Source organism: Oryza sativa, chromosome 2 (genome assembly GCF_034140825.1).
Source record: "Oryza sativa Japonica Group chromosome 2, ASM3414082v1".
NCBI lineage: Eukaryota > Viridiplantae > Streptophyta > Magnoliopsida > Poales > Poaceae > Oryza > Oryza sativa.
Window position 1 is genome coordinate 21,643,797 of NC_089036.1, and position 27,627 is coordinate 21,671,423.

General features: G+C 43.1%; 5 protein-coding genes and 1 non-coding gene across 10 annotated transcripts; 2 read left to right on the plus strand and 4 right to left on the minus strand.

The window, feature by feature from the left end:
• Window positions 1-57: 57 nt before the first annotated feature.
• On the minus strand, window positions 58-139 carry TRNAS-AGA (transfer RNA serine (anticodon AGA)). The gene has a single exon. It is a non-coding gene; the product is annotated as a tRNA-Ser (tRNA).
• An 87-nt stretch (window positions 140-226) lies between these two features.
• LOC4329680 (molybdopterin synthase sulfur carrier subunit-like) lies at window positions 227-878 on the plus strand. The gene has a single exon (NM_001416675.1). It carries the CDS (start codon window positions 278-280, stop codon window positions 605-607), a length of 330 nt encoding a protein of 109 aa, NP_001403604.1. The 5' UTR covers window positions 227-277; the 3' UTR covers window positions 608-878.
• An 811-nt stretch (window positions 879-1,689) lies between these two features.
• Window positions 1,690-6,681, plus strand: LOC107276977 (disease resistance protein RGA5-like). The gene is made up of 3 exons (XM_015770683.3): window positions 1,690-2,681; window positions 3,113-5,183; window positions 5,703-6,681. The coding sequence occupies exons 1-2, from the start codon at window positions 1,870-1,872 to the stop codon at window positions 5,142-5,144; spliced, it is 2,844 nt and encodes a 947-aa protein (XP_015626169.1). The 5' UTR covers window positions 1,690-1,869; the 3' UTR covers window positions 5,145-5,183; window positions 5,703-6,681.
• LOC4329681 (uncharacterized) lies at window positions 6,231-9,095 on the minus strand. The gene is made up of 2 exons (XM_015770684.3): window positions 8,025-9,095; window positions 6,231-6,735 (listed from the first exon to the last, which is right to left on the minus strand). The coding sequence occupies exons 1-2, from the start codon at window positions 9,072-9,074 to the stop codon at window positions 6,616-6,618; spliced, it is 1,170 nt and encodes a 389-aa protein (XP_015626170.1). The 5' UTR covers window positions 9,075-9,095; the 3' UTR covers window positions 6,231-6,615.
• Window positions 9,096-10,176: 1,081 nt separating this feature from the next.
• Window positions 10,177-15,331, minus strand: LOC4329682 (flocculation protein FLO11). 5 transcript variants are annotated; one of them, XM_015769179.3, is made up of 10 exons: window positions 15,214-15,331; window positions 14,224-14,395; window positions 13,232-13,975; window positions 12,251-12,772; window positions 11,933-11,991; window positions 11,758-11,841; window positions 11,595-11,673; window positions 11,377-11,475; window positions 11,025-11,110; window positions 10,177-10,541 (listed from the first exon to the last, which is right to left on the minus strand). In XM_015769179.3, exons 2-10 carry the CDS (start codon window positions 14,302-14,304, stop codon window positions 10,517-10,519), a joined length of 1,779 nt encoding a protein of 592 aa, XP_015624665.1. In that variant the 5' UTR covers window positions 14,305-14,395; window positions 15,214-15,331; the 3' UTR covers window positions 10,177-10,516. The 5 variants fall into 5 exon arrangements, with proteins under 5 accessions (XP_015624665.1, XP_015624662.1, XP_015624664.1 ...); XM_015769176.3 differs by having other exon boundaries at window positions 11,377-11,478; XM_015769178.3 differs by having other exon boundaries at window positions 11,377-11,478; window positions 15,210-15,331.
• A 3,795-nt stretch (window positions 15,332-19,126) lies between these two features.
• Window positions 19,127-19,944, minus strand: LOC107277413 (ethylene-responsive transcription factor ERF027). Its single transcript, XM_015768990.3, has one exon. The coding sequence runs from the start codon at window positions 19,878-19,880 to the stop codon at window positions 19,326-19,328; it is 555 nt and encodes a 184-aa protein (XP_015624476.2). The 5' UTR covers window positions 19,881-19,944; the 3' UTR covers window positions 19,127-19,325.
• Window positions 19,945-27,627: the final 7,683 nt, after the last annotated feature.

Here is a 27,627-nt window from a genome sequence, read left to right on the forward strand (position 1 = left end):
TGTTGTGCAAAATTGAAGAAAAACCAAAAAAAATATGCAATTCTTTTTTCAAAAAAACGTGGTCGGCAGGATTCGAACCTGCGCGGGCAAAGCCCACATGATTTCTAGTCATGCCCGATAACCACTCCGGCACGACCACGCTTGCTGTTCATCCTTCTTCTCAAAGAATCTCATATCCCCGCAGTTTCACCGATAAATTTCTCGCAATCCCATTGACCGCAGCAGCATCTGCAGCAGCGGAGCAGATCGGCATCCGCCGCTTCCTCCTCCTCCGGCGATGGCGCTGGATCCCAAAGCCAATCACGCTGCCGCTGCTGCTGCTTCCGCCGACAACCCCACGGCGGCGGCGGCGAAGGCGAAGGTGAAGGTGAAGGTGCTCTTCTTCGCCCGCGCGCGGGACCTGACGGGCGTGACGGAGGCCCCGGTGGAGGTGCCGGCAGGGAGCACGGCGGGAGACTGCCTCGCCCGGGTGCTGGCCGCCTTCCCCAGGCTGGAGGAGATCCGGCGATCCATGGTGCTCGCGCTCAACGAGGAGTACGCGCCCGAGGACGCCGCCGTCGGGGACGGCGACGAGCTCGCCATCATCCCGCCCATCAGCGGCGGCTGACAATCTTTCCACTTCTCCACCACCCTCCCCCCAATTCGAAGACACGGGGGCGCAAAGAGAGAAGAAACCACCGGTTCTTTCTTTTGCTTTCCTCTTCTTTCTACTTGTTTCCTGATACAATTTCAATCATACAATATACGCAAGTTTGAGTAATAAGCATCGCCTGTTTTCGCGATGATAATTGTTACTTGGCATCGTTGTCCTTCAATCATGTTGATGAATCTTGAATCACATTTCGATTTGAAGTGATATATGTGTGTGCTTCTTGTCTCTTGTGTGGACTTGTCTAATGACTAAAGCGGTGGTAAAGACAATTGAGATGAAATCATTGTCATGAAACAAAATCGATTTAAACTTCAGTGCATGATTGATCAGTGGGTTACTGATAATAATAAAGCTAAAGTTGGAAAATACTCCAAAAGTTGGAAGCAAATGGTGCAGATAAATCATGTGATTTTCGGTTGGGTTCTTGTGTTGTGCCTCATGGCGTGACTTGTGGACGAGTTAAGGGAGGTCAGTGGTAAAATTAAAATGATCCTTAGGCAACTAAAAGAGCAAAATTATGTGGATTGTGGATGGTCCAAATTGATCAACTGGCAGAAGTAGTGGAGGAATAAATCATATTTCCTCTCCGCTGGTTTCTTGTTAGCCACAGGAGAGCAGTGGAGGGAAGAGCTCCTTTTCATCCTGCCAAAACAATCTCAGCAAAATCAGTCCACGCGTTGTGTAGACCAATTCCTTTTTCTTATTGGGTGTGTTGTTGCACTGTTTGAGTGATAGATCAATTCCTGGTACTCCCCCCGTCCGAGAAGTTTTAGAGTTGGACACGGTTATTAAGAAAGTAGGTAGAAATGAGTGGTGGAGGGTTGTGATTGGATGAGTAGTGGAGGTAGGTGGGAAAAGTGAATGGTAGAGGGTTGTAATTGGTTGGGAAGATAATGTTGATGGAGAAGTTGTTATATTTTGGGACAAATCCTTAGGGCTAAAAGTTGTTATATTTTGGGACGGAGAGTGTAATTTTTATCTTTTATGTGCACTTCACTTCCACGTTGTACATACATGGTAGGTGTTGAGATCATTCTATGAAGACAAACAACCATCAGCATTTGGTGTGGTCTTTAGACTAGGATAGGTAATGAGTTGACTTTGACAGTTCTTCCATAGCGCAACATCCTAGAATTTCCTGTCTTCCTCCTCTACTTCCTCTTTACTCAAACCTAACCTTGTTTCACTTCCATGTATGCCTCTTGCCTGAGCATGCCATGGCTAGTGCTACTTTTGGTGCAATGGACTCTGTCCTCAGCAAGCTCACCGACTTGCTGACCTTCGAATACAAGTTGCTTGAGGAAGTGAAACGAGACATTGTTTTCGTGAAATCTGAGCTAGAGAGCATGCATGCTTTCCTAAAGAAGATGTCTGAAGTTGAGGATGAGCTTGATGAGCAGGTGAAGTGCTGGAGGAAGGAGGTTCGGGAACTGTCCTATGATATAGAAGACCACATCGACGAGTTTGCGGTCCACCTCAAAGATGAGCCCGGATGTGAGCTGCATGGCATCCCAAGTTTCATAAGTCAAATTGTCAAATCGATCGCGTCAATCAGGAATCACTACCAAATTGCCAAGGAGATGCGAGGCATAAGAGCCTTTGTTGGGGAGGCTAGCAGGAGGCATAAGAGATACAAGGTTGATGATACTATCTCCAAACCTAGCAAGGTGACTGTTGACCCTCGCTTGCCTGCTCTGTATAAAGATGCATCTGATCTTGTAGGCATTGATGGGCCAAAAATTGAGCTCATCAGGTGGCTAACAGAGGGCGTGAGTGGCCCTGAACAGCAATTGAAGGTGGTTCCCATTGTTGGATCTGGAGGATTGGGCAAGACAACTCTTGCTAACCAGGTGTACCACAATCTTGAGGGGATATTTGAGAGCCGAGCTTTTGTCACTGTTTCTCAAAAGCCTGACATGATGAAGATTTTAAGAGAGATACTTTCTGGAATTGGGTACAATGGTCTCGAAGCTGCATGGGATGAGGGTAAACTCATTCATGAAGTCAGAAAATACCTTAGGTTTGTCAGGTATGTATATCCATTCTAGTTGTATTCAAAAGTCAAAACTCAAGTTAACACATTAGTTTAAAGCACTCACAATGAAGTTAGCTTGCAACATATGGTTGAAGAGATAATATCCGCCAAAAAAAGGTTCATTGCATCATACACCTTGACGTAGGGAGATTAGTCTGTTCCTTTGTATAATAATTCATCTTTCGCTTTGGAGGTTTGAAATCTTGATAATAACTTCAAAAATGACTAGCTTTTCATTATTTCATCCAGATATCTTATTTGGATTGAATAAAATTTAGTGTGATCTTTCAACTAGTTTGGATGTGATGTTCTTGGTTGTTACTGTCTAACACCCTTATTGGTTATGTGCCACTTCAATATTTTTTTTTTAATCTTTGTTACTCTGTTACCAATTATTTCACCCTTGACAATGTTTTGCTTGGCAGGTATTGTGTTGTTCTTGATGATATATGGAGTATTTCTGTGTGGGAAATATTGAGGTGTGCTTTACCTGAGAACAATCGTGGTAGTAGAATAGTAGTTACCACACGTATTACTGACATAGCTAGAGCATGTTGTGCACCACGTCATTGTGATATCTATCATCTTAAACCCCTTGATAATACCTCCTCTCGAAGGTTATTTTTTAAAAGGATATGTGGTTCAGAGGATAGTTTGCCAAGTCATGTAAAGGGGGTAGCTGAGAAGATTTTGAAAAAGTGTGGCGGTATGCCATTAGCTATAATCAGTATAGCTTCTTTGTTGGCTACTAAAGCACAGACAAAGGAACAGTGGGAGAGTGTAAATATCTCTCTGGAATCTGGACTAGACAAGCACATTGGTTTTGAAGGAATGAACTGGATATTATCACTCAGCTACAACCATCTCCCACAACACCTAAAAACTTGCATGCTGTACTTATGTTTGTTTCCAGAAGACTACATTATTTCAAAAGATATACTGGTGCAGCAATGGATAGCTGAAGGATTTGTTTTTCCTGAACATGGACGGAATTTAGAAGAAGCAGGGTATTATTACTTTAACGAGCTCATCAACAGAAGCATGGCCCAGCCAGTAGATATTGAGTACAATGGTGAAGCAATGTCTTGTCGGGTCCATGACATGATTCGTAGTCTCATAATATCGAAGTCAAATCAAGAAAACTTTGTTACCATATTTTCCACATCAGAGGCTGCATCTGTCATGACACCAGGGAAGATTCGTCGGTTGTCTGTTCAGTACATCGATGAAGAATGTGGCATGGTTCCAATGCTGCCAACTCTATCACATGCCCGCTCATTTAGTATTTTTGGACATTGTAATAAAATGCCTTCTCTCACAGAGTTCAAAGTTTTGCGAGTGTTGGAGATGGACGATTGCTGGAAACTGGAGAACCATCATCTTAAGCATATTGGGAGGCTATCTCAGTTGAAATACTTGGGACTTAGAAGAACTCCTATCAGTGAGCTCCCTGAACAGATTGGAGAACTTAAATATTTGGAGACATTAGACTTAAGGTTAAGCCATTTAACAGAATTACCAGCAGCTGTTGTTCGACTTCGACGGTTGGTACACCTGTTTTTCGATTCTAACATCAAATTGCCAGATGGAATTGGAGAGATGCAATCTTTGCAACAACTGTCATCTTTTGATGTTTGTCGGAGTTCAATTACCTCGCTACAAGAGCTCAGTAGACTATCCAATCTAAGGGTACTAGTGATGTCTTGGAGATCCTTTGGTATGATTGGTGATGTCAGAAGCTACAACAACAATCTGGTCTCATCTCTTGGTAGGTTGGGAACATGTAGTCTCCGGTCCATATACATTCAAGGTTACAACAGTTCTCTGCAAGATTTCTCACTGGATTTATGGTGTCCTCCTCCATCTCTCCTGCAAAAATTTGTTGCCAATAAGTGTCTCAGTGTGATTCCAAACTGGTTGGGCTCACTTATCAACCTATCTTACATCAACGTCGATGTTCTTCGAGCGGCACAAAGAGATCTGGATATCCTTGGTGAGCTACCTAACCTTCTCTTTCTCAGGCTAGGCTCAGAAACAGCTCCACAAGAAAGACTCATCATCCGCGACCAGTGTTTCGAACACTTAAAGGAATTCAAATTTATTTGTTTGCTCACAGAGGGACTGGAATTTCAAGTGGGCGCTATGCCAAGGCTTGAAAGACTTTGCTTTCAGTTTGTAGCATTGGAAATCATTTATGCAACTGGTGGTTTTGATTTTGGTATCCAACACCTGTTGTCCCTCAAGGAAGCTTTTGTCAAGATAGACTGTTTTGCTGCTTGGGCTGGAGTAGGAAATGCTGCTGAGGCGGCGATCAGAAATTCAGCAAGAGCACTACCAAACAATCCCTTGCTGAACATTGAGAGATTCAGTGCCAATGATGATGACATGGAGGAAGATTTTGGTTTTGTTGTTCTTGGGCGGCGGATGCAGCAAAGAATGCCCCAACCAGAGACATGATCTTTGCCAAACTGGAATGACATATATACGATAGGAAAGGTAAATGTTTTTTATATTTGCTTTAATTTGAATAAATTAAGTACTCAGATAAAGTTCAAATTATCCATTTGACAAATATATCTCTTGTTAACCGTATGCTTATTCTGTTGACTCCCTATGTTTTGAAATATATGATGTTTGACTATTTGTTTTATTTACAAAATTGGTGCAATTATGCAAAAAAATACAAGTTACGCTTAAAGTACCTTTGATTATAAACAAGTCACAACAAAATAAATGATACTTGCACAATTTTTTGATAATAAGAACATTCAAACGTCATATCTAAAAGTTAATAGCGTCATATATTTAAACCATTTAAAATGGTTTTGAAATAGAGTTAGTAGGGTTATCATGAGCCTATGATCCCCCACAATGCTAAATTTGTACTGTTCAGGTGATGCTAGTTGTTCAAACTAAGTTGTGACAATCGTAATGATACTTGAAATCTCCTTATGGAAGGAAATAAATTTGGTGCTTCGCATATATTTTTGCCTAAAGGAAAAATATCTGGTGCAGCCACATGCAGGTACTGGGCGTGCAAGCAGAATGAGCGTTTGGGAATAAGAGAGTGGAACAGCCGGTTAACGAGTAATCTCGCAGCCATTCCTGACGAAATGCAGCCCAAGCTTGCAACTTCATATTGGAAACCAGATGAGCAGTCATACTACGTCTACCTGGCTTGCTGATTTCCTTTTCTTCTCCTAGCAGATGCTGTTATTGTACTGTATATGTCTGTATCCAGTATTAAGATGCGAAGCATAACTCCATCTCCATGTTACCTCACGAATGACTGCAGAGGAATGTACAAGTAGAGAGCTGTGCTGTGGTCAACCTGCAGGCAGTCTGAAGGTCACAAAGTAGAAATGCACATGAATTCCTGACAATTTTACAACGCCCTGTTCTTGCCGGCCTCATGTTACATTATAGCTCATCAAACTGAAATCTGATCATGCAAAATATAGAATCCAGAGGTAAGCACAGCTGTCTTGCATTCATGGTGACAAATGGTCATCACACCATTGCACAAAAGATGTAAAGTGCATATAGATCTGAAGAATTTAGCTTTCACTGGATTGATGGTGGGAGAACTGTAACACTATAATAAACACATACAGAGCAACTGACAAAAGTCCAGGACTACACTGACACTTCAGAACTTGACCTAATAACAAGGCAAATGGGTAAAAAAAAAAAGAAAGGGGGGGGGGGGGGACAAAATAAACAAGATGTGGTATGGCAGCTTAGAAATCAAAAGGAACATCTACTATCTCAGGCATCGACATACATTGGTGCCCCGACGAGAAAAATATCGGGGCAAATACCAACTCAGATGCTCTTGCTCTTACTAGTGTTCCTCATGCAGATCTGCTGCTAACTACGTAACACATTATCTTCCTTTTATGAAGGTTTGTGTAGGCTGGTTCATCTTTTATTGAACCATTGACCACGGGAACACAGCACCAGAAGAAGTCCTCAGCATAGGTATATGTCTTGCCACAAAGAAGGCTTCGTTGAGACGAGCTGTACGGTCTGCAAACTGAGAGGCTCTCTGTATTGTTCACCACCAACAAACATAAGACATGGTTAGACACTTCAGGGCTCAAAAGAAAGGAAAAGATAAAAAAAAGATGAAGATATAATCTGACAAAGTAATAGTGGTATTAGTGCAAACATTGGCATTGACTGCAAGAGAGCACTGAAACTGTCATTGATTAGCAGTTGAAAAAAATGCAACAGACAGCTGAACAAACACCACTTAGTTGTGAGCCATTTCTTTCTTTTAGAAATATAGTATTTCTCCAATATTAAATTGTGCCTTTGTCATTTCTTCACATCTGAAAAGGATGACGCGTCATTTTGACAGGGACCAAAAGCAGCGCTATTAACCTTCCAATATCTCCATCATAACATGGATGGGTTTATGCATGCATGTGCTTCGTGGGCCGGTGGATAGGTGCTATGTATCTCCTTTTAATTTGCAGGTGCAACTGTGCAAGCCTCTTCTATATGCCTATGCTGATTTTCAGCAAACAGTAATTCTACTCTTTGTCCTGGCTTGGCATAGAACTCCTATGACTAAACAGTAAATATACCCCTAATTCAAACCCATTTAATTGCATAATACAGTACAAGTTTTAGCTAGTCATGGTCAAAGGGTGGCTACTTTGTCGTGTTAGTTTTAGTACCATATGGAATCTCAAGGCAACTTGTACTGAAGGGGAAAAATCATGCAAACATGAGTGAACCAAAACCACTTAATTGTACAAGTTCAAGTCAGATCGATTTTCAACTCCAACACTCTACACCCAAAACAACAAGGGAAGTTGTTTAAAACAGATAAAGGGGATATGAGGTGACAAGCTATGCTAAAATAGTCATCAGGTCATAAACCTTGTCAACATTATCACTTAATGGTGATCAGTGAAATCATACCAACACAATTTATCAGATTCTGAAGAAAAAGGGATCAAGTAGTAAGTCACATTTGACAAAAATCTCCATAATATGTTGGAGCCATATGTTTTTTAAAAAAGTCATGGTCCCTTTTGAAATTAAACTATCATGATTTATGTGATTTGATGGCATACATGAAGCTGGACTTGTGTGCTGATTGAAAACATTTCACATGAACAGCATGAGATTGCTTGAGACAGAGATCACGACATTAAGCTTTCCGATCCATATAAACTTAACTAGTGCGTGCAAGTGTAGTAATCTAGTGCAAACATTCATCCGTATGATTAAACCAATAGCAACTATGAAGTCCATTAATCGAGTGCAGAGACATGTATTCATACAATAGAATAGTAATATAGTGTCAATTAGCAAAGAGCTCACCTTATCATCAAATGCAATCTTAATATGGGGAAGTCCCCGGGCCTTGCGCCTCATCCTGTACATCCTCCTCCCCAGCACGAATAGCCCCAGCAATGCGGCGGCAATGGAGAAGGACCAAATCGGCTTCACCTTCCAAGCACAGCATTGCAGCAGCCTGAACGGCAGCCTCCACCACACAACCACCTGCTTCTCTCCTCCATCGGCAACCGGGGCTCGCGCCAGAGGCAAGGAAGAGCCATCCTTTGCCTCACCATCCTGTTCACCGCAACCGGAAGCGGCATTACCGCTGTCGACAGCCCCCATCGCATCGCCTACCGCAGCAGCTTCAGCGAGTGAGATTTCTCCAGCAACCGGGGATTGTGCCAGAGGCAAAGAACCATCCTTCGCTTCGCCTTCCGGTTCACCGCAGCCGGATGTGACATCACCACTCTTCCATTGCACCAGCGCCTCTTGGACAAACCCCAATGCATCACCTATTTCAGAAGCTTCAGGAAGTGAGCTTCCTCCATCTTCCACTTCCAGTTGCACATCGGAATTCTCCGGTGATTCGAGTCGGGATAATTCTGCAACCACAATTACGTCAGGATCCAAATCCTCTCCCGTCCCATCCGCTTCCTTCCCCTGCTCAATCTCCCGCTGAGCCGCCTCCTCTCGCCTCACCTCTCCGCATGGCGAGGCAGCGGCAAGAACCGAGGGTTCTCCGCTCGCCTCCTCAACCCCGCCACCGAATCGCAACCGCTCCTCGCTCCAATCCTCCTCAACAAGAGGATCCAATCTCCCTTCCGGAACCGAATCAAACCCTTCCCCCTTCCCTTTGTCGCCGGGGTCGGAGAGGAGCCCCGACCACGAGCCCTCCTCGCCGGGGAACCCGTCGACGTCGGAGGGGGCGACGAGGGCGAAGTGGTCGTGCAGGACGTCCCCGCCTCCGCCGCCCTCGCCGGGCACGAGCACCACGAAGTCCTCCCCGTCGTCTTCGCCGCCGCCGCCGTGGGCGGAGGCGGCGGAGAGCACCTCCCAGTCGCTGATCTCCGAGGCGGCGTCGTCGTCCATGGCCGTCGCGGCGGTGGTGGCGCCCTTCGCCTCCGGTGGAGTCTAGAAAAAGGGAAAGAGGGGGGGGGGGGGAGTCTGGGCCCACCGCGCAGTGACCGGAAGGGTGTAGTAGTCCCAGGGTCACGAGGGGGAAGGGCGAGGCGAACACGTGGGAGGGCTACGCGACACGTCTCGTGTACGTGGTGTCACTGACGGGTGGGCCCAGAGGGTTAGCTCCACGCGTGGGGCCCAGTTGTCAGAGAGGGCCGGTAGACCGAGGGGAAAGGACAGTGCGAATACGCGAGGCCCGATTTATGTAACGGAAAAAAAATCTAGTACTCCTACGTACAGAACGGTAGACATACAAGCCGACGTGGTGCCGCCTCTGACACGTGGAGCCCTCCCTCTATTTCTCTCTCTTACTAAAATTTTTCGCTATACTCCCTCCCTCGTAAATAAAATCGTTTTGAACAACAACACGGTCTCTAAAACACAACTTTAAATTTTTATTTTTATAAAATTATTTATTGAAAAGAGATATGTATATTTTTATAAAAGTATTTTTCAAAACAAATATATTTATATAATTTTTACAACTTAAGAGTTATTTATGATTTATATTTTTAAGGTTTGATTTAAAAATTGTCCTAAACGATTTCATTTACGAATACGGAGGAAGTATGCTTCATGACAACCATAAAATTTCAAGGTAAAGTCGTATAGTTTTCATGACTGTCAAACCAAATCGGCATCTGAAAATTCAAAAATTAGCGAACCATGGGCCCCTTTCGTCAACGGCAAAGCTAGTATACTACCCCTACTTTCTCCGTCTTATAATATAGCAACCTAGTACTATATAAGACATTTTATAGTACAATAAATCTAGACACCCTCCTATTTAGATTCGTTGTATTATAAAATGTCTCATCCAGTACTAAATTATTATATTATGGGACGGAGGGAGTAGCTGTTTTCTTCTTTTTTCCACACAATGGCACAAGAATCGATGGAGTACACGCACTCACACAGACCGGCGTTTCGCTTTCAGCAGAAGAACAAATCAAACATTTCGGCAGTATAACAATTTGCCGACAAAACAGTGGAGAAATCAAATCGCAATATATTTAGTGCAATAAGCCGCCCCCTTCTTCTTACTTATAAATCATAATTGAATTATGGATGTTGTTTTGACATTGACAGAAGTCACAGAACCAATCAAAATACAGTAGCAACTACTAGCAACTATGTCCGGTAAAAAAGAATTCCCTAACCCTGCTCGTGTTGCCTCCAAACTTTCGTTTGCCCTGCACCAGCCATTAGCCAAGAAGAACGGCCGTGTGTCTAAGAGTCTGAAACAGTGAAACTGATCCAAGAAGTGCAGCTCCGAAGCTGATCCAGAAAATCATCCGCATCTGCACTTCTGCACCGAGCTGATTGTTCCGACAAGATCGTCTTCGTTTTCGTCATCGCCATCTTGGCCTCTCCTGTCTGCAGAATCAGACCACGAAGAACCGTCATTCCGTGACAATTTTGGAGAGGATAGCATCAATGATCAAATATATGGCACTGAGATTTGTTATAAGGGTAGAGATGTTCAGAGGCTGTTTATGTACTCCCTCCGTTCCAAAAAAAGACAAACCCTGGGTTTCCGTGCCAACGTTTAACTGTCCGTCTTATATAAAATTTTTTTATAATTAGTATTTTTATTGCTGTTAGATGATAAAATATGATTAATACTTTATGCGTGACTTATCTTTTTAATTTTTTTCATAATTTTTTTAAATAAGACGGACTGTCAAACGTTGGACACGAAAACCAGGGTTTGTCTCTTTTTGGGATGGAGGGAGTATGAGTTTAGGATTGGCAGTCAAAAAAGTTCATGGGGCTTTCTGTGGAGTGATCAATCATATGTTAATTGAGTGATTAAGCAGCATTTGGACATATTTTGGCGATTTGTAAAACGGGCATGACCTTGGCTTGCTCTTACTCATCGATGGACCGCTTGCCTGATTGTTCCTTGTGCTGGATGACAGACTACTAGCCTGAAATGGGGTTACCTGTACAAGATTAGTGCAGCAAACTTGGTTATTTTTCAGCCGCATAAAATAATATCATTCAAACAAAAGTCAAAAGAACATGTTCAACTAGATATAATTTTAATGTGCGTACAAACAAGTAACGGGCTAGCGATCAACCCATGCACATGGAAATTGGAGGCACCACTGATAGATTAGTGAAATAGAAAATGCTAATTCTTGACTGCTACTGACATAGTTAGTGTGAGGTTAGCATGAGGGAATTGTCTAATGATAAGATATCGAACCTTTCTCTTTTGCTCATTGCAGCTTACAACATTCTTTGGCTGGACATTCCTTCCTCCAGCAGGATGGCTTCCATTTCTTGACTTCTGCATCATTTCAGTCTGCTGCCCACATTATAAGGTAGTGGTGAGAACAGTAGAAACTGGTAAAACACTAAACAGTAAAAGCTATGTGCTTTCATCCCACTAATCATATTAACCATCATGGGTACCATTTCTACCTTGACCACAACATTATTCCCATTTGAAATCTTTGGTGCCTTCGCAGTTTTGTACGGAAGAATGCCAACGGAGCTACTTCTGCACAAAAGAACAATACAGTTTAGATCATATATTTTTACTTACAACACATCAAGACCACTATAACAAGATAGAGATATAGACCTTGCACTTGAGGGTGCAGATGTGCGTGCGTATCCTCTGTTCAGCTTATTTTCATCCCATGTTGACGGTGTGCTAAGCTGTTTCCTGACCATCAGATCAAACAAGTACAGGAGTTTCAACAACATTCTTCCAGGACTTCCACTGTATATGTTGAACACAAAAAAGAATTAAATACCTTTTATTCTGCGGTCTGTTGTTTACAGAGCTAACACCTGCTGATCTTTTCAACGAGACCTGCCAAATATAGTTAATCTATTACAAATGTTTAATTTGCACTGTAAATATTGAGCTTATAAATTTGTTAGCTTCCTGATACTTTGAAAAGGTGAATGTTATCATCAATACATAGAAGCAAATGATCGAAGTTGTATTTGTTAATAGAGCACCGTAACAGTTTGGACAGACAATTCAAAATCCTAAATCTGGTAAAAAAAACAAAAATATACATGTGTTCGAAGGAAAAATTAAGACTTAATTTGGAGGGAAAACCTACCTGAGTAGTATGTAAGGTACTTGCCCTTTGAGATGAATTGGGCATCACCGAGTGTTTAGGGTGACTAGTAACAAACTTCTGAGTAGTACTATTGCTGAGAGCAACATGAGAGACATGTGATCCTTTGTTGACAGCTGCACGAGGAAGGGAAACTGCACCATGTGGTTCTCTAAGAGATCGACGAGAAGCTTGTTGTGCTGATTTAGAAGACGCATGAACTCTATCAGCATTCTGACCCAATGCAGATCTGGAAGATGTCGCAACTCTATCACCATTTTGATATGTAGAAGATCTACATGATGTCATAGAAGATCTAGAAGATGTCACAGCTCTTTCAGCATGCTGATGAAAAACTGATCTAGAAGATGCTGTTGCTTTATCAGCATTCATCCTATCAGATAGAGCACGCAATTTCATCTCGACTCTTTTGTGGAATGGATCCTTCAACTCTAAAGAGTTCCTGTTCTCTGAATTTCTTATTGAATCAATCCTTGGGATGTGGATAACAGAAGTTGATGGTTCCTGAGAAGATGCAAACAAGAACAGGTAAAGGTGAAATCAGATTCCAAAGTTAAGTTTGAAGTAACATCATTAAATCAATCAACATACAGGTTAAATCTATGCTATAATAATTTTCTTCTGTACTTCTTGAAGCGGTTTTGCTCATTCACACATTTGATTTGAGGTTGTACGGAACAAAGCATATTAAGTTTGGAAGGCAATGTATTTGAAGTAAGAAGAGAAGACAAACTAAAATATCCATGAACACTATCAGTATCTTCGATGCACGAAAAATTCTAATCTACAGAAGTTTTTTTTTAACCTTGTGATGAAGTTTGTTTACTTCTATTTTGATTCTTTAGATTTCAAAGCATCTATGACAGAAGCAACTAGAAAAGCAGTACTGTTCTAATATATCTTGTCAGTAATTCTCCCATAATGGACATATAGCTCCATCATTGTGAAGTATTATTCAATTACCTTGGAACTCTTTGTTGGCATACTACTGATTAGAGCATTCTTCCTTGGTTCCTGCCTCTCAAGATCAATTTTCAGATGTTCCCGTTGCAGACTTGCTATTGGCAAGGCAATCCTTGACACGGCAACATTTTCTCCATTATCATTTGACACAATATGCTTTGGTGCAAGAACCTTTCTCTCCAAAGGTTCATGGTTGAGTACATCTCTGGTATTTGTGTGTGTGGCACATGGAAAATCTCCTTCAGCGTGATGCATTTGATCAGAGACAGGACCCTCCAGCTGAATATTTTGCGATCCTGTTATCTGAGAAAACAAAGGATTAAATGTCAAGTACCCTAGCCCATGAGGGTCTTGGCATTTCTTTTCTCCTGATGAGCTCACTCCAGTGGAAGGTTCAAAACTAGAGCTTGGAGCGCTAGCCACTGGATCTTCAGAACTAACTGCAGGTAATTTATGTTCATGGATGTTATGGCCATTAGCATCATAGTGATCAGTCCCCTCTTCCGATGTGGCTTCAGTCTGGTTGACCTCCTCCTGAGCCTTCAAAAGCCTGGCCCTCTTGTAATATTCTTCAAAGAATGCCTTCTTTTGTGCAACCAAACCAGGCATTGTGAGATTGCTTAGCTCCTCTTGACGTCTGTTATGGTCGAATACCGACCTTTTCTCCCATGACAAGGACTCTGCAGCAAACCTACCGAATGATACCGAGCCATGATCAAGTACCATTTGCTGAACTGAAGCATCCTGAACACCAACAAGATCACGCGTAACGAAAAATCAGGATTTCGTAAACCTTTTTACCATAACAGCAGTACAGCACACAACAAGAAACCACTATCGAGCATTGTGAAAACAAGAAACCACAAAAAGTTATCAAACCATGTCATTAAGCTCTCATCTGAAATGTAAGACAGTAACTTATTCGGGAGCTATGCAAAATTGGTTTTTCATTTGGTAATTCTAGTGAGCAATTGGAGGTGAGTAGAACATACTGTCTGTGCGTGGTGGTCGTTGTAAGGCACATCCGAGTATGACCACCCACTGCAGAATCTCTGCCCAACCTCTGCAGCCATTTCTTCCCTTCTTGTTTATCACCTGGCCAGCCTCAGCAGAAGAAGAATCCACTGATAAACTATACTCAACGCTGCTGCCTCTCCAATATATCTGCAGAGTTAGATAAACCAGAAACATGAGCAGAACTCACAAGATTCGTGGTTGTGGGTAAGCAAACAGAAACCTATAATCCACAAGAGCAACATTTGACAAAAATGCAGCAGCGGAATCTAACATTATACTGTATATTATGTCTGTCTACATGAAACCAATCCAAGAACACAACCGATGTCACAGGCCATTCGAGATAACGAAGCCCATTGTTTTTCTTCTCCGCAATTCCGCAAACACGTAGAAACCAAAACCAAATACAAATGGAGATCTTTTGCAATAAATCTGGAAACAGCAACCTAATTCGGAAACCAGCAACAACCTAATTCAGAACCAGCAAAGAATGTTCAGATCGAGCTCCCATCAAACCCTCTCACATAGCAAACCGAGCAAGAACACGACCAGACACAAGTAAACAAACGAAGAAAACGATGAACTCTCGCAAGCAAAACAGTATCCGCGCGCACCTCGCGACGAACATTCGCGAAACCAAGCCATCAACCCCCCCCCCCACCCCGCTCGATCCCTGCACAAACAAGAACCCAAGAAACTCCCCCAATGCAGCAGGGAGCAAAGCTAACCACAGCTAGAGCTAGCCAAGAACACAGCGCGCGGGCGCGAGCGTGCACGGCCACACCACCAGGCAGAAACCAATCACCAATCTAACCCCGCAAAAACCCCACCCGCTGTACCCTCGTCCGGCATCGCACCAAACGAAAACCATCAAGAATCGGAGGAGTACTAAGCAGGGACAAATCAAGAAGAAGCGGAAGCGTACTAAGCACGGATCGATCGATCGACGCGGAGGCCTCACCAACCTGCTCGAGGACGAACCCGATCGGAGCGGAGGAGGAGGAGGAGGAGTTAGTGCGGCGGCGTTGGCGAATCGAGAGAGCTCCAACGGCCGGGAGAGGGGAGAGCAGTGAATGGGAGCGCGAGCCGCGAGGGGAAGAGAGAGAGATAAAAATGAAATAAAAAATAAAAAAAAGGAATAAATTTGGTGTGAATCGAAAGGAAACGGTAACGTTCGAATTAAAGGGCGCCTCCCGTTTGACACCTGTCCTCCTATTCCTGCCTCGTGGCCCGTGGGCTTCTTCCCAGCCTTCTTGGGCTCTCTGTTTACGAATTTAAAAACTCGTTTGGATTTTAGAAGTTGTTTCTTTCTCTCTTTTCTGTATAACTCAAGGACTGCTTCGCTTTGTGTCAGGCATGTGTGCACGGGCGAGCGCGCCTGCGAGGTTGGTTTTCGAGTTGGGTTGTCGTGTTTGCGTGTTCCGATTGTGGGTTTGGAGTTTAGATTTGAAATTCGGTGGACGGAAGCAATTTACAGGATGGCTTGTTTCACTCATGAGCCTTGATATAAAATATTTAGTAAATTTCATAAAACTATAGGTACTTTAGCCAAAATATTATAAAATTATAGATTTAAGAATAAAATTATCACAAAACTATATCGTAAACTATATATTTTTAATTAATAATAAAATTATCACAAAACTACAGATTTTAGGGTTCAAATAATTTTATGTTTTTGAGATGCCAATGTCCAAGTTTTGTGATTAAATTGATGTTAAACATGTAGTTTTTGATAACTTTGTTATTAAATTTGTATTTTTGTAATATTACACCTTAAATCTGTAATTTTGTGATAATTTTATCGTTAAATTTGTAGTTTTTGTGATACATCATTTAAAGTTTTGTGAAATTTACTCTAAAAATATCGATGTAGAAACATTACAGAAGGAACTATGTGTGCACAACAACTTTTGATATAAATACTTCTGGTATAAAAACATTTCACATGGACCATCGATGTAAAAACTTTACACGTGTACAAATGCATTTGGAAATAGATAAAAAAAAAGAAAAAGAAAAGACACAACACCTGTTTAGGCCGTGAGGCCTATGTTGCGCGGCCTTCTTAAATTCATCCCACACGTGCGGCGCATAGCGTGTTTGAAGAAATCTCCCAACTCCTCCCTTAACCAAATTCCTTCCTAACCACTTAGTTAGGCTAAAAATAAAAGGAAGGCCCGACGAGAAAATGGAGTTGGAAAAATAATACAAATAAGATTTTGAATAGTATCTAATCAATCTGTGATAGGAAGGCAATTAAACCATAAACTTATCCGGCATTGAATATGGACTTATCTCTATGTTTTCCCTATTTTTGCCGTTTGGGAACATTGGGCCAATAATTTCAGTCATATCTTCTTATTTGTAGTAGTAAGCAGAGAGAAAATAAAACCATCTATTTTTTCCAAATCTGTCTTTGAATCCCCTTAAGTAAAGATAAGGTAGGGAGTCTTTGTATATGCAGTGAATATGAAAATGGATGCAAGTTTCAAAGTATGGTATTAAAAAGCTAATGTTACAAATTATCTGATCTTTTTAGCGAAGAAGTTGATGGTTGTGTTCTTTTGAACAATTTCCCAACTTCTATATCTCGTTTTTCACACGTACGCTTCTCAAACTATTAAACGGTACGTTTTCTTTTCAAAAACAATATATAGAAAAGTTACTTTTAAAAATCATATTAATTTATTTTTAAAGTTTTTTAACCAATACTTCATTAATTATGCGTCGATTGATCGTTCCGTTTTACGTGTGAAACCTTAGGTGTTGACCAAGCCCATCTATAATAGGCTCAGATTTATACGTATTGAGAACTTCTATTTTTGGTACTGAGTATAGGTGATCTTTATCGGTCGTATTTTACTATCATTAGATTTTCATGAGTTTTATTACCAGTAGAAGAAACTATCAGTAGTTAAGTGGCAACGTAAATAGATATGATCAATATTAAATTAAGAAAAAGGTATTAAATTAAGAAAAAGGATATTGATTGATTCTCCTAGCTGTAAAGAGCATCGTAAAACACCTACATTTTGCTTGATATTGTATATGGCATACTATTTACCACTATAATCCTTGCTGTCATGTTTCTGTATCGTTTTTAAAGTTAACTCAACCCCCGGTTAGGTTTTTTGTTTTTAGAACCGATTAGGTTTAGGTCATACACTTTGACTTAACACGGTTGTTTCTATTTACGACTAATTATTCATTTAGTGGTAGACGATGTATCCATTAACAGTAAGATGTATGTGGTGATTTCTTAAATATGCCGATCCAGTATTTCGATGATGCTCATAAAAATAGAGTATGTTTTTTTTTTGCATTCGTAGGAATGAGTCCGCGCATGCTGTGAGGGCCTGCGTTTGTACAGTGTTTTTTTTTAAAAAAAGTAATCCGCACATATACCATATACCTCCCAGTTTTAAATGTAATAATTCAAGCAAAGTCCATCCAACATTATATTTACCCGTCCAAATCCAATCCATTTTCATCCTTTTTTAGGTGGTGCCATGGTACTTTACTTGGTTGTTTTCTACTAACGTATGCCATGTTGTTGTCTACTTTTATAATGTCAATCCTATTTCGTTGTTAAACAACACTACCTCTGTTCCCGAATAGGGCAAAGGATACGCAAACAAAAAGAACAATGTAAAATGGTGCAAACTATAAAAATGACGTATTTTCACAAATTATTTGGGTCTTCTCTCCTGAGAGCGGAAGGCCGCAGCGGCAGGGTACCCAAAGCCATCGAAATGTTCCCTTATTTGGACCGTTTTTTCTGCGAAGAACTTATTTGGACAAATATGACCAAACACTGTTCCGATATGTGGATTGAGATCAACGAGGACTAAAAATTAATCAGCACAAAAGAAAATAGTTCAATGGATGATAAAAATAAAAAATAAACAGTAGCTCATGACCCAACCTTTTATTCCCTCCATGTTTCGATTACAAGTTCAAAAGTAGCTTCTAATGATCCAATTAAAAAAATATTATTTTACATAGGCCATGGTTGAAATAACTAAAAATTTCTCATGGTTTTCCAAATGTTCCAAACAGGCCCTTTCATTTCTCCTCATTTTTCAATACCAACTTATGTTCTTATCAAAATTGCATGTCCGTACACCAAGTCTGAATTACTTTTACAACCACAATATCAATATGAATTACCCCCTAACCACAAAATCAAATATCCATCACCCCTAACTATGGAACTGGACAAATACCCCCCTCCCCCAAAGCTCAATCTGTAGTGGTTTTGGTCTTACGTGGTAGTCCAGTCAATAATTTTTTTATTAAAAAAATCGATGGATCCTAATAATTTCTCACCCTCTCTATCTCTATATTCTATCTCATTCTCCAATCCCTCCTCTCTCTCTCGTCCCTCCTCTCACCAGTTCACCTCCATCACTCATCGGCACCGAGGAGGGCGATGGAGAGGGAGCCAAGCACAATGGCGGGTGGGGGCGGCGGTCGCTCCGGGGATAATTATTCATGCTTTTTTTTTCATATATGAACTCAATCAAGATCAATGGCGGAGTTTGATACTAATCGAATTATGCAAGTATGCATAGGCCATCCGATATCAACTTAATCAATATAGTAACATCTACTACCTCCATCTCAAAATGTTTGACGCCGTTGACTTTTTTAAAAATGTTTGACCGTTCGTCTTATTCAAAAAATTTAAGTAATTGTTAATTCTTTTTCTATCATTTGATTTATTGTTAAATATACTTTTATGTATACATATAGTTTTACAAATATCACAAAAGTTTTTAATAAAACGAACGGTCAAACATGTTTAAAAAAGTCAACGGTGTCAAACATTTAGGGAAGGAGGGAGTATATTGGTTTTAATTTGCATGTTGAAGGAGCAAAAGGGGGACCATATATATGCCCCGATTAAATATGTCATATTATTTTTAGGAAAAAACATGTCATATTAGTAGCTTTATATGCTTTCATCAAACTAATTAACCACCAAAATAATTAAAAACGAGAATTAGACGCATATAATAGTACTACGAGCTGGTTGATTAACCAGCCGTCTAATTAAGCTTAACATAATTAACTAGCATCCGTCCCAGAGTGAGCCGTGGGCCCAGCTCTGGGATGAGCCGTCGGCCCCGTCGCTGCCATCTGGGCCCCACTTCGGTGGGTCCAGCAGCATGGCCTCCGCCATCTCGGCCCACAGCCTCGGCGACTCCATCTCGTCGAACTCGCCGTCGCCGCCGCCCAGCTCCAGCCGCCGCGGCGCCGCGGAGGCGGCGGCGGACACAAGCGCCGGCTCGCGGCGCACCCGCTCGGCCGCCTCGGCGGCGGCGGCGCGGATGTCGACGGGGTCGGTGGTGGCCGGCTGGGGGAGCCAGCCGACGGAGCCCGGGAAGTTGAGCTGCGCGCCGTCCCTCCCGCGCAGCCGCAGCGCCGCGACGTCGTGCGCCACCGCCGCCATCTCCGCCGAGTCGAAGCTCCCCAGCCAGATGCGGACCTTGGTCCCGGGCTGCCTGATCTCCGACACCCACTTCCCCCACTTCCGCCGCCTCACCCCCCTGTACTGCGGCCCGCCGCCGCCGCCCGCCGCCATGGCCGGCGCCGCCGCTTGCTGCTGCTGCGGCTGCTGCTCCATGACCGATCGACCGATCAAGCTAGCTAGCTAGCAGCGTAGAAGCATGGTGCAATCAATGCGGATTAATTTCGGAGATGATCGATCTTGGTGTGTGGTTTATATAGGCAATGGGTGGAGAGAGGTTGCTGTGCATGGAAGTGACAGATGACCATTTAGCCAATCAGCAATGGAGATAATGATGATAAAACAGACGTGATTAAGGTATACATTGTACTACTCCTACTAGTTAAGTACTATGAGTCAAATGACTGATCGATCGATCTCTGATTATTTGGCTGTTTGTCACTAGCAAAATGATGCTGTAGTAGAAGCAAAACTGACTAGCTGAGACGATTTGACACTACATTGCTAATATAATTAAGATGAGAAGTGATTGATGATCACTCGTCACACGTGGTGACGTAATTGGTTTATGATTGGGGTCCATGGAAGGCAGCAAAGCTATACGGAAAAGAGTTTGATTGCCAAGAAGAAGCAGTGGTGGAGATAGTGATGCATGCATCGTGAAGCAGCTCGGGTTGGTTCTGTGTGTGGTTAAATTACACTACTAGAAAAATCATTTTTCCCGACGTAGGGGTCTCATTTTCGCAGGCGGATATAACCCTTAGAGCCAAATGACCGCCTACAAAAATATAAATCGGGGTGAATGTGCTAGTCCGCCTGCGAAAATCGCAGGCGGACCTGCGCCACTTAAGAGGTCCGCCTGCGAAAATAGACTTGACTATAAATAGACTTTGGATAGACTTAGATTTTTTCTAAGTCTCAAAACGCACCCCTCCCTCTCACATCTCCTCCCCTCCCCTCTCCTCCCCTCGGCCGGTGTAGACCCCTGATTTTGGAAATCGGAAATCTTCTGTGTTTATCCGTACCAATCCCTGGATCAGTAGTTGGTACACGCATACATAGTTGGATCACAACATATCACGAATGAATTTAGACTACAAGAGTTAAATACTTACATTAGGGCCAGGTAGGCCAACAACTATCAGAGAACAACAGCGGAAGACAAAATAATATAAGGGCCCGGTTAACACGCCACAGGCAGTCGACTGGGGAACGAGACCTAGAACAAGACCGCACTCCGATCATCTTGTGGGATACGCAAGTGTACCAACAAGGGCTTCTCTTCAACACTCTCCTAAAAGATATATAAATAGCAAGGGTGAGTACCAACCGTACTCAGCAAGCCACCACAACAACAATGCATATGATAGAGGGTATTTCAATGAATGGCTTCAGGTTCTTTTGCATAAAGCTAATTTTACAATTCTTTTCACAAGCCTAAAACCTAGCATCGACTGATCAAATTTTAGTACCAGTGTTCACTTTAAACAACGACGGTTCTGTCCACCATCCATTGTGATCCCAAGGATAGCTTCCCGCCATTGAATCGTCATGGTTTTCTGAGGACGCCCACATTCCCGCCTCTCAGGAAGTGGCTCCATCAGCATAAAAATCATCATGCAATATCCCATCCCACACAAGTTAAAGAATTTAGAGTCTAGCCAAGTGTAATACATGTCCCGGTGCTCAATAACCGCGAGCATGGCTATTCGAATAGATTTGGTTTACTCACACTGCAGTGGATGTACACTTTACCCGCACTCCGCGACTGCCCAACACATGAGCCTCGTCCCAACACATGAGACGCGTCACGGCAAAGCTTTTCGATAACCTCGCATTGGCAGTACCCGCTCCATGAACTTAAATCCTCATGCACTCTAGGCGTCCATGTTTCTAGCAGTGAGAGGAGTTCTGGCGCTCCCGGGAAAGAGAAGTCTCACACGCATATTAAATTATGGTTCAAGTTAAGTTCTCTCTCTCACACACTCATGGCAGTCCTACCAATGGCGACACCGATGTAGGGCACGCCTCTCGGCCCTACCTCAACGGCTGTCCCACCGTAGCGCACCTGCCTCACTCAGGGGTGAACCATCTATGCAGGGATACTGCCTCTGCTCGGCTATCTAATCCGCTAGGTCTATACCCATTCGAGAAGTACGGTTGTACGGGGGTCGTTTCATGCTTAACTTCATGGCTCGGTCCTTAATTGACCGGGGACGGTACTAGCCTTTTCCAGATACCACCCAAATCCTCCGTCCGCCCCAGTCGAAAACAGTTGTTTAATTTTATTTTTCCTTTCACAAATCATGTCATCAACATCATGGCAATGTGGCGCTCATGTCTCCACATGCCGCATCTCAATTACCTTCCCAAAGGTAATTGCCCAAGCATATAGCATTTGATAAATATGAGTATGCATAATTCTAGAATAGCATTTCTAAGCAATTGTCATAGTTGACTAGGGACTCATACGTAAACATGGTTACAAAGATTTAAGGGTAAACAATAATCAAGGCATGGCATAATCACAAGTGGGATGTTCATCATTGCATGCAATTTTATTTGTAAACAAAACAATTTCGCAATTGGGATCAACATGTTCAAGGAATAGTGATGACTTGCCTTGCTCAGGATAATCCTTATTATTGATATAATCTTGATCAACCTTCACCTCCTGGAAGTTGCAGACGTTGCCTCACGACTAACCGATACACAGGGTCTATAATACGCGAGAAAAACCAATATTCAAACAACAATCAAATATGCGCAACAAAATGTACTATTCGTGTTTGCTAATGGATCCCAATCATGCTAAGGCTAAAGTTTCTTAATCTTTCTATTGTCATCGTGGCCTATTTAGGAGTTAACCTACATAGCATTTATGGGATACATATATATTTGGCTAATCAGTGGTGTAGTCTATCAAGTGGCTATGGAAGGATTATGGCTAAGCATGCATCTATCTACATAGGACGGTTATTTACTAGAGGTTCTGTTGTTAGATGGATTTAGGATCAATCAAATAGTTATAGTGAATCATTTGTATTATTATTTTATTGATGGAAGCTTTACTTTAATTATGAACATATTTTACTTGTCACAATAAATTATAAAAGGTTAATAATTATCCATGCTTTGTATGTTAGAGTTGTTCAGGTTAATCATATTATGGGTACAGATTATCCCATCACATAATTTTATAATGAATAATCCTAATTTACAGTTGAACTATAATTATAATTATATGAGGTCAAGATTTATAACTAGTATTTATCTAATATACATGTTTGTCATACTCTCCCTCTTAACTTAATTTATGCAACACGCAAATTAATACTATACCGTACCACTATAATGGGATGTATAGTATATGTGTAAGCAACAATATCTTATTATTGGATCATATATTTGAGTAGTTGCTTTTTACTGTAAGCTATACAATACATGTTAAAGATAATTATGCTACTGTACAATATCCATTTTTATTCATTGGCACACTATTTAGGTTAACTATTATCTAATCATTTGATATTAATTAATTTATAATTATAAATATATTTTGTTAAATAGTGAATTATATATCATTGGAAAGCTTATGAATTTAGATGAATTTAGGTTCAAGTTTCACTTAAATCCGAGTAAAAGTCGAATGCGAAAGTCGATTCCTTTTTATTAACTTTACTATCTACGAACTACGGCAAACCCAATTTCGATTTAAACTATTTTGCGGGTATAAATATTTTGTTGTCATAAGTTTTTAATTTACTCATCCCGAGCATTATATCCATATAACAGGTTAGAAATTTCTATTACGAGCTAAATATCGGACGAAATCTTAGAAATATTATACAATTTAATTTAGTCTATGACTAAACGATTAAATATAATACACGGCTAAGATTCCTAGTAATTGAATCCGAATTTCTACCATGAACCGATGACTTACAGAGATTACCAAAAATAATCTATAATAATCTATAAGAATTCATCTAATTGTTTGGTTATTAATTATATCTAAATTACTACCAATTTTAATCTAATCTGATCAAGAAACATATATTTATAATTAACTCGGAATTTCGATCGAAATACCATTACGCTCGAGGAATTTCCAAAAATAATCTATTATTAACCCCGACCATTTTTATTTCCTAAATCCTCCTAATTTCTCCCCCAATTTCCCTTCTATTTTCTCCTTTCCTTCTTTTTCTCTCTTTTCTCTCCCTCTCTTTCTTTTCTTTTCTTTTCTCTTTTCCCTTTTCCTTTCTTTTTCTTTCTCTCCCTTTTTCCTTTCTTCTCTCTTTCTCTCTCTGTCGGCCTCTCTTTTCCTCTTCCTTTCTTTCTCTCCTCTCTCCCGGCTCTATCTCCCTCTCTCGGCTCTCTCCCACCCGAGCGGCGGCGGCGATGGACGCGAGGGAGAAGGAGGGCGGCTCACCGGCGGCGGCAGCGGCGACGACGGCGGCGGCGACGGTGGCGCACGGCGGCGCAGGAGCGGCGGCACGGCGGCACGGGAACGGCGGCGCAGGAACGGCGGCGCGGCGGCACGGGAACGGCAACGCGGCAGCACGGGAACGGCGGCGCGGCAGCACGAGAACGGCGGCGCAGTGGAGAGGGGAGAGGGGAGAGGAAGGGTGAGATGGGGTGGGGGAGAATGGAGAGAGGGGGGGTATTTGTAGAGAGGGGAGGAGCGGCGGGGCTCGGGGCGGCTTGGTGTGACGGCGATGGCGACGCGACGATGACGCGGCGCGGCAGCGGCGCGGGACGCGAGGTGGCGACGCGATGGGCGAGCGGCGCGCGGGTCGCGGGGCGCGAGGCGACGGGACGGGGCGGCAGCGGCGACACGACGGGCGCGCGGCGATGGGATGGGCGGGCGGCAGCGGCGCGGGGCGCAAGGTGCGATGGCGACGGACGAGCGGCGACGAGACGGTGCGCGGCGCGATGGGACGGCGATGCGGCGGCGACGGGCGACATTGGCGCGAGACGACGGCGACCCGCGGCGATGGCGACAGCGTGGCAGCGGCGGCGCGAGGCGCGAGGCAGCGGCACGGGGCTCGAGGCGGCGGCACGGGGCGCGAGGCCGACGGCGACGATGGCGACGGCGGCGCGGCGGGCGAGCGGCGCAAGGTGGCGACGCGCGGCTCGGGACGGCTAGGGCAGAGGTGGGAGAGAAGGGGAAAGGTTAGGGACCAAATCGAACACCTTGCGGGCAATGAATAGTGCACTTTCCTATTATTCCCGATTTTAGGTTATTTTCAATATAAATTTGATTTCATAATTTCTAAATCTTGTATAAATGAAGTTTATCCCATATTTGTGTTATCCTAACTAAAATTCTCCTTAATTTGATATCACTCATATTTTGTTTATATAATTTATTTGAGTTTTAATTAGGGTAAATTCTTATTCTATCGCAATTAAATTTAATTGATCCAAATATGGTCGCGATAATATTTTATTTATTACTATCCATACCTAATCTTTTATTTTTAGTTTATATTTATTTTACCAATTTGTTTTTAAGGTTTATTAAAGATTCTATAATTTTCTAATGAGACCGTTATTAACATAATAGCACATTAGCTCAATTTATCTATATGTTAGTTTATTTTATATGGAGGGGTTTAATATATCAAATTTCAATCCCTAAATGCAATTAGGAACTTGGTGCAAAATCGATCTACATATCGAATTAAATACTCCCGTAATTCTATTATATATACAGAGAGCTCAGTTCATTTGAATGATCATCATTTCATGTGTACTCGTATTATGGCACCCACCTATATTATTCAAATATTTTAATATTTGATAAAATAGGTTAATAATAACTTTTATTTTATTTGATTTTAATATCTTGCACATAATTATTCGTAGGATTAAATATATTCTCATAAATCATATCTATTGCTTAAATGTAGTTCTTTTCTTTACCTTCTTGGTGATCATTTACGGTTTGGCAAGCAATAGGAATCATAACCACCAGCATGATGCAAAAGTTTTAAAAAGTTTGAAATTTTAGTGATTTTTATTGTTGGGAATTTTCAGGATGTTACAGCCGGCCTCTCCCACGGTGGCTACAGCGCGGGGCGGCGCGGAAGGCGGCAGGATAGCGCGCGGCGTCCGGCGGCGGCGGCGATGGCGTGGGGCCGCGGCGGCGGCTCCCCTCCCCCCTCCCTCCCAGATTTGGCCGGAGGAGGGAGGGGGGAGGCCGGCGGCGGCGGCGGCGACGGCGCGGGGCCGCGGCGACGACGACGCGCACGCAGGGGCCGCGGCGGCGGTTCCCCTCCCTCCTCCCTCCCAGATCTGGCTGGAGGAGGGAAGGGGAGGCCGCCGACGGCAGCTATGGCGCGGGGCGGTGGCGGCGACGGCGACGACGTGCGCGCGGGGGCCGCGGCGGCAGCTCCCCTCCCCTCTCCCTCCCAGATCTGGCCGGAGGAGGGAGGGGGGAGGCCGCCGGCGGCGGCGACGACAACGGCGCGGGGCGGCGGCGGCGGCGACGACGACGACGGCGCGGGGCGACGGCGACAACGACGCCCGGCGCGGCTCCCCTCCCCTCCCCTCCTGCCCGGCGTGCCGACGCCGGAGGAGGGCGGCGGCGGCGACCGCCACCCGTGATTTTATTTTGTTTTTTTAATGTATTTTCGCAAGCGGGCTGTTGCCCCAACTATGAAAATGGATAATTTTCGCAGTCGTTGACCTACAGACGGTCCAACCCTCCGCCTGCAAAAATTACTTTTGGCCGTCTGTAAAGATACTTTTTCTTGTAGTGTTACTCGCTTCCTTCTAGTCTAGCTCATCTACTAAGAGAATATATATGCACAGTTATTTGGTTGTTTGTTACCTGTACGAGAGATACAAATCAAAAGTGAATTTGTTTGGTTGGTTGTACAAACAGTAGGTACGAGGGCTTTTTTTTTTCTCTACGGTGAGATTACCAATTACAACTCATTGAAGCAAATTCCTACTAGTATTTAAAGTTTAGGCAAACCTGACTTTTTTCTTTGTCATTTTTTTTCTAGTAAAACAATTCATTAATTGAACTAATATCGTATACAGTAAATAAATATTGTGTTTTTATTAGTATATTAGTGGCTAATTACCGGGGGAGAAAGGAAAGAGAAAGAAAACGAAAAAAAATTCGATTCCTCACCCCCTCGCACTCTTCATCGCCGAGCACAACCACTTGTCTCTAGCCACCAGCTCCGCCGCTCCTCTAGTTGCACTGCTCGTGCTCTCTCGTCAGAGCTGCTAGATCCAGCAACCACGGGCTCAAGGTTGTCGGATCTGGTGGCTTCAAGCCCATAGCCACCGGATCCGACGGTCCAACGGGTTGTGAGGGGGTTCATCGACGAGCTAGAGTTTGGTGAGGATGACGGGGACGATTGCGGCCACCGGCGAGCAAGGAAAACTACAACAATGACAGAAGACGATGATGTCGAGCTCGATCACTCCAACTTAGTTGCACATCAGATCTAGCGTCGATGAGCTCGGCTACTCCAACTGGTCACCATCCTGGATTTGAAGGCGGTGAGCTCGTCAGCAAAAAATCTAACGGCAGCAAACTTGCGGTTCTAGTTGTCACTGCTGAAGAAGGGGAGGAGACGGTAGCCGATCTTCGTCAAGCTTTTCTCTCCTTTCGTCGTGCCGCTAATGAGCAGAGGGGAAACCCTAGTTTAGGTCTTGTGGGGGAGAAATTAGGAGGTTGGGCAATGACCCATCGCCCGCCCTTGCATGCACTGCTGCCTAGTGGAGCGCACTGCATGCGTTGGACCTAGCCAAGATGCGAAGCTTGAATCGAGCTTTTCCCCTCTTCCCCTCGGCATAGTTGGGGGTCTGTTTTTGCACGGGCATGGCTAGGCTGGGAAAGCCACCCAAGCAACCAAATAAGGAGAAAATGTATTCA

What these genes read in the sequence shown, in the direction of transcription:
- LOC107277413 (XM_015768990.3), bottom strand. Translation starts at nt 19,880, where the DNA reads ATGGAGCAGCAGCCGCAGCAGCAGCAAGCGGCGGCGCCGGCCATGGCG.
- LOC4329682 (XM_015769176.3), bottom strand. Translation starts at nt 14,304, where the DNA reads ATGGCTGCAGAGGTTGGGCAGAGATTCTGCAGTGGGTGGTCATACTCG. An exon ending in ACGACCACCACGCACAGACA is followed by an intron (nt 13,976 to 14,223) that starts GTATGTTCTACT and finishes GTTGGTGTTCAG; the next exon opens with GATGCTTCAGTTCAGCAAAT. An exon ending in AACAGACCGCAGAATAAAAG is followed by an intron (nt 11,842 to 11,932) that starts GTATTTAATTCT and finishes TCTGATGGTCAG; the next exon opens with GAAACAGCTTAGCACACCGT.
- LOC107276977 (XM_015770683.3), top strand. Translation starts at nt 1,870, where the DNA reads ATGGCTAGTGCTACTTTTGGTGCAATGGACTCTGTCCTCAGCAAGCTC. An exon ending in AAATACCTTAGGTTTGTCAG is followed by an intron (nt 2,682 to 3,112) that starts GTATGTATATCC and finishes TTTGCTTGGCAG; the next exon opens with GTATTGTGTTGTTCTTGATG.
- LOC4329680 (NM_001416675.1), top strand. Translation starts at nt 278, where the DNA reads ATGGCGCTGGATCCCAAAGCCAATCACGCTGCCGCTGCTGCTGCTTCC.
- LOC4329681 (XM_015770684.3), bottom strand. Translation starts at nt 9,074, where the DNA reads ATGGACGACGACGCCGCCTCGGAGATCAGCGACTGGGAGGTGCTCTCC. An exon ending in AGATTGCATTTGATGATAAG is followed by an intron (nt 6,736 to 8,024) that starts GTGAGCTCTTTG and finishes TGAACAATACAG; the next exon opens with AGAGCCTCTCAGTTTGCAGA.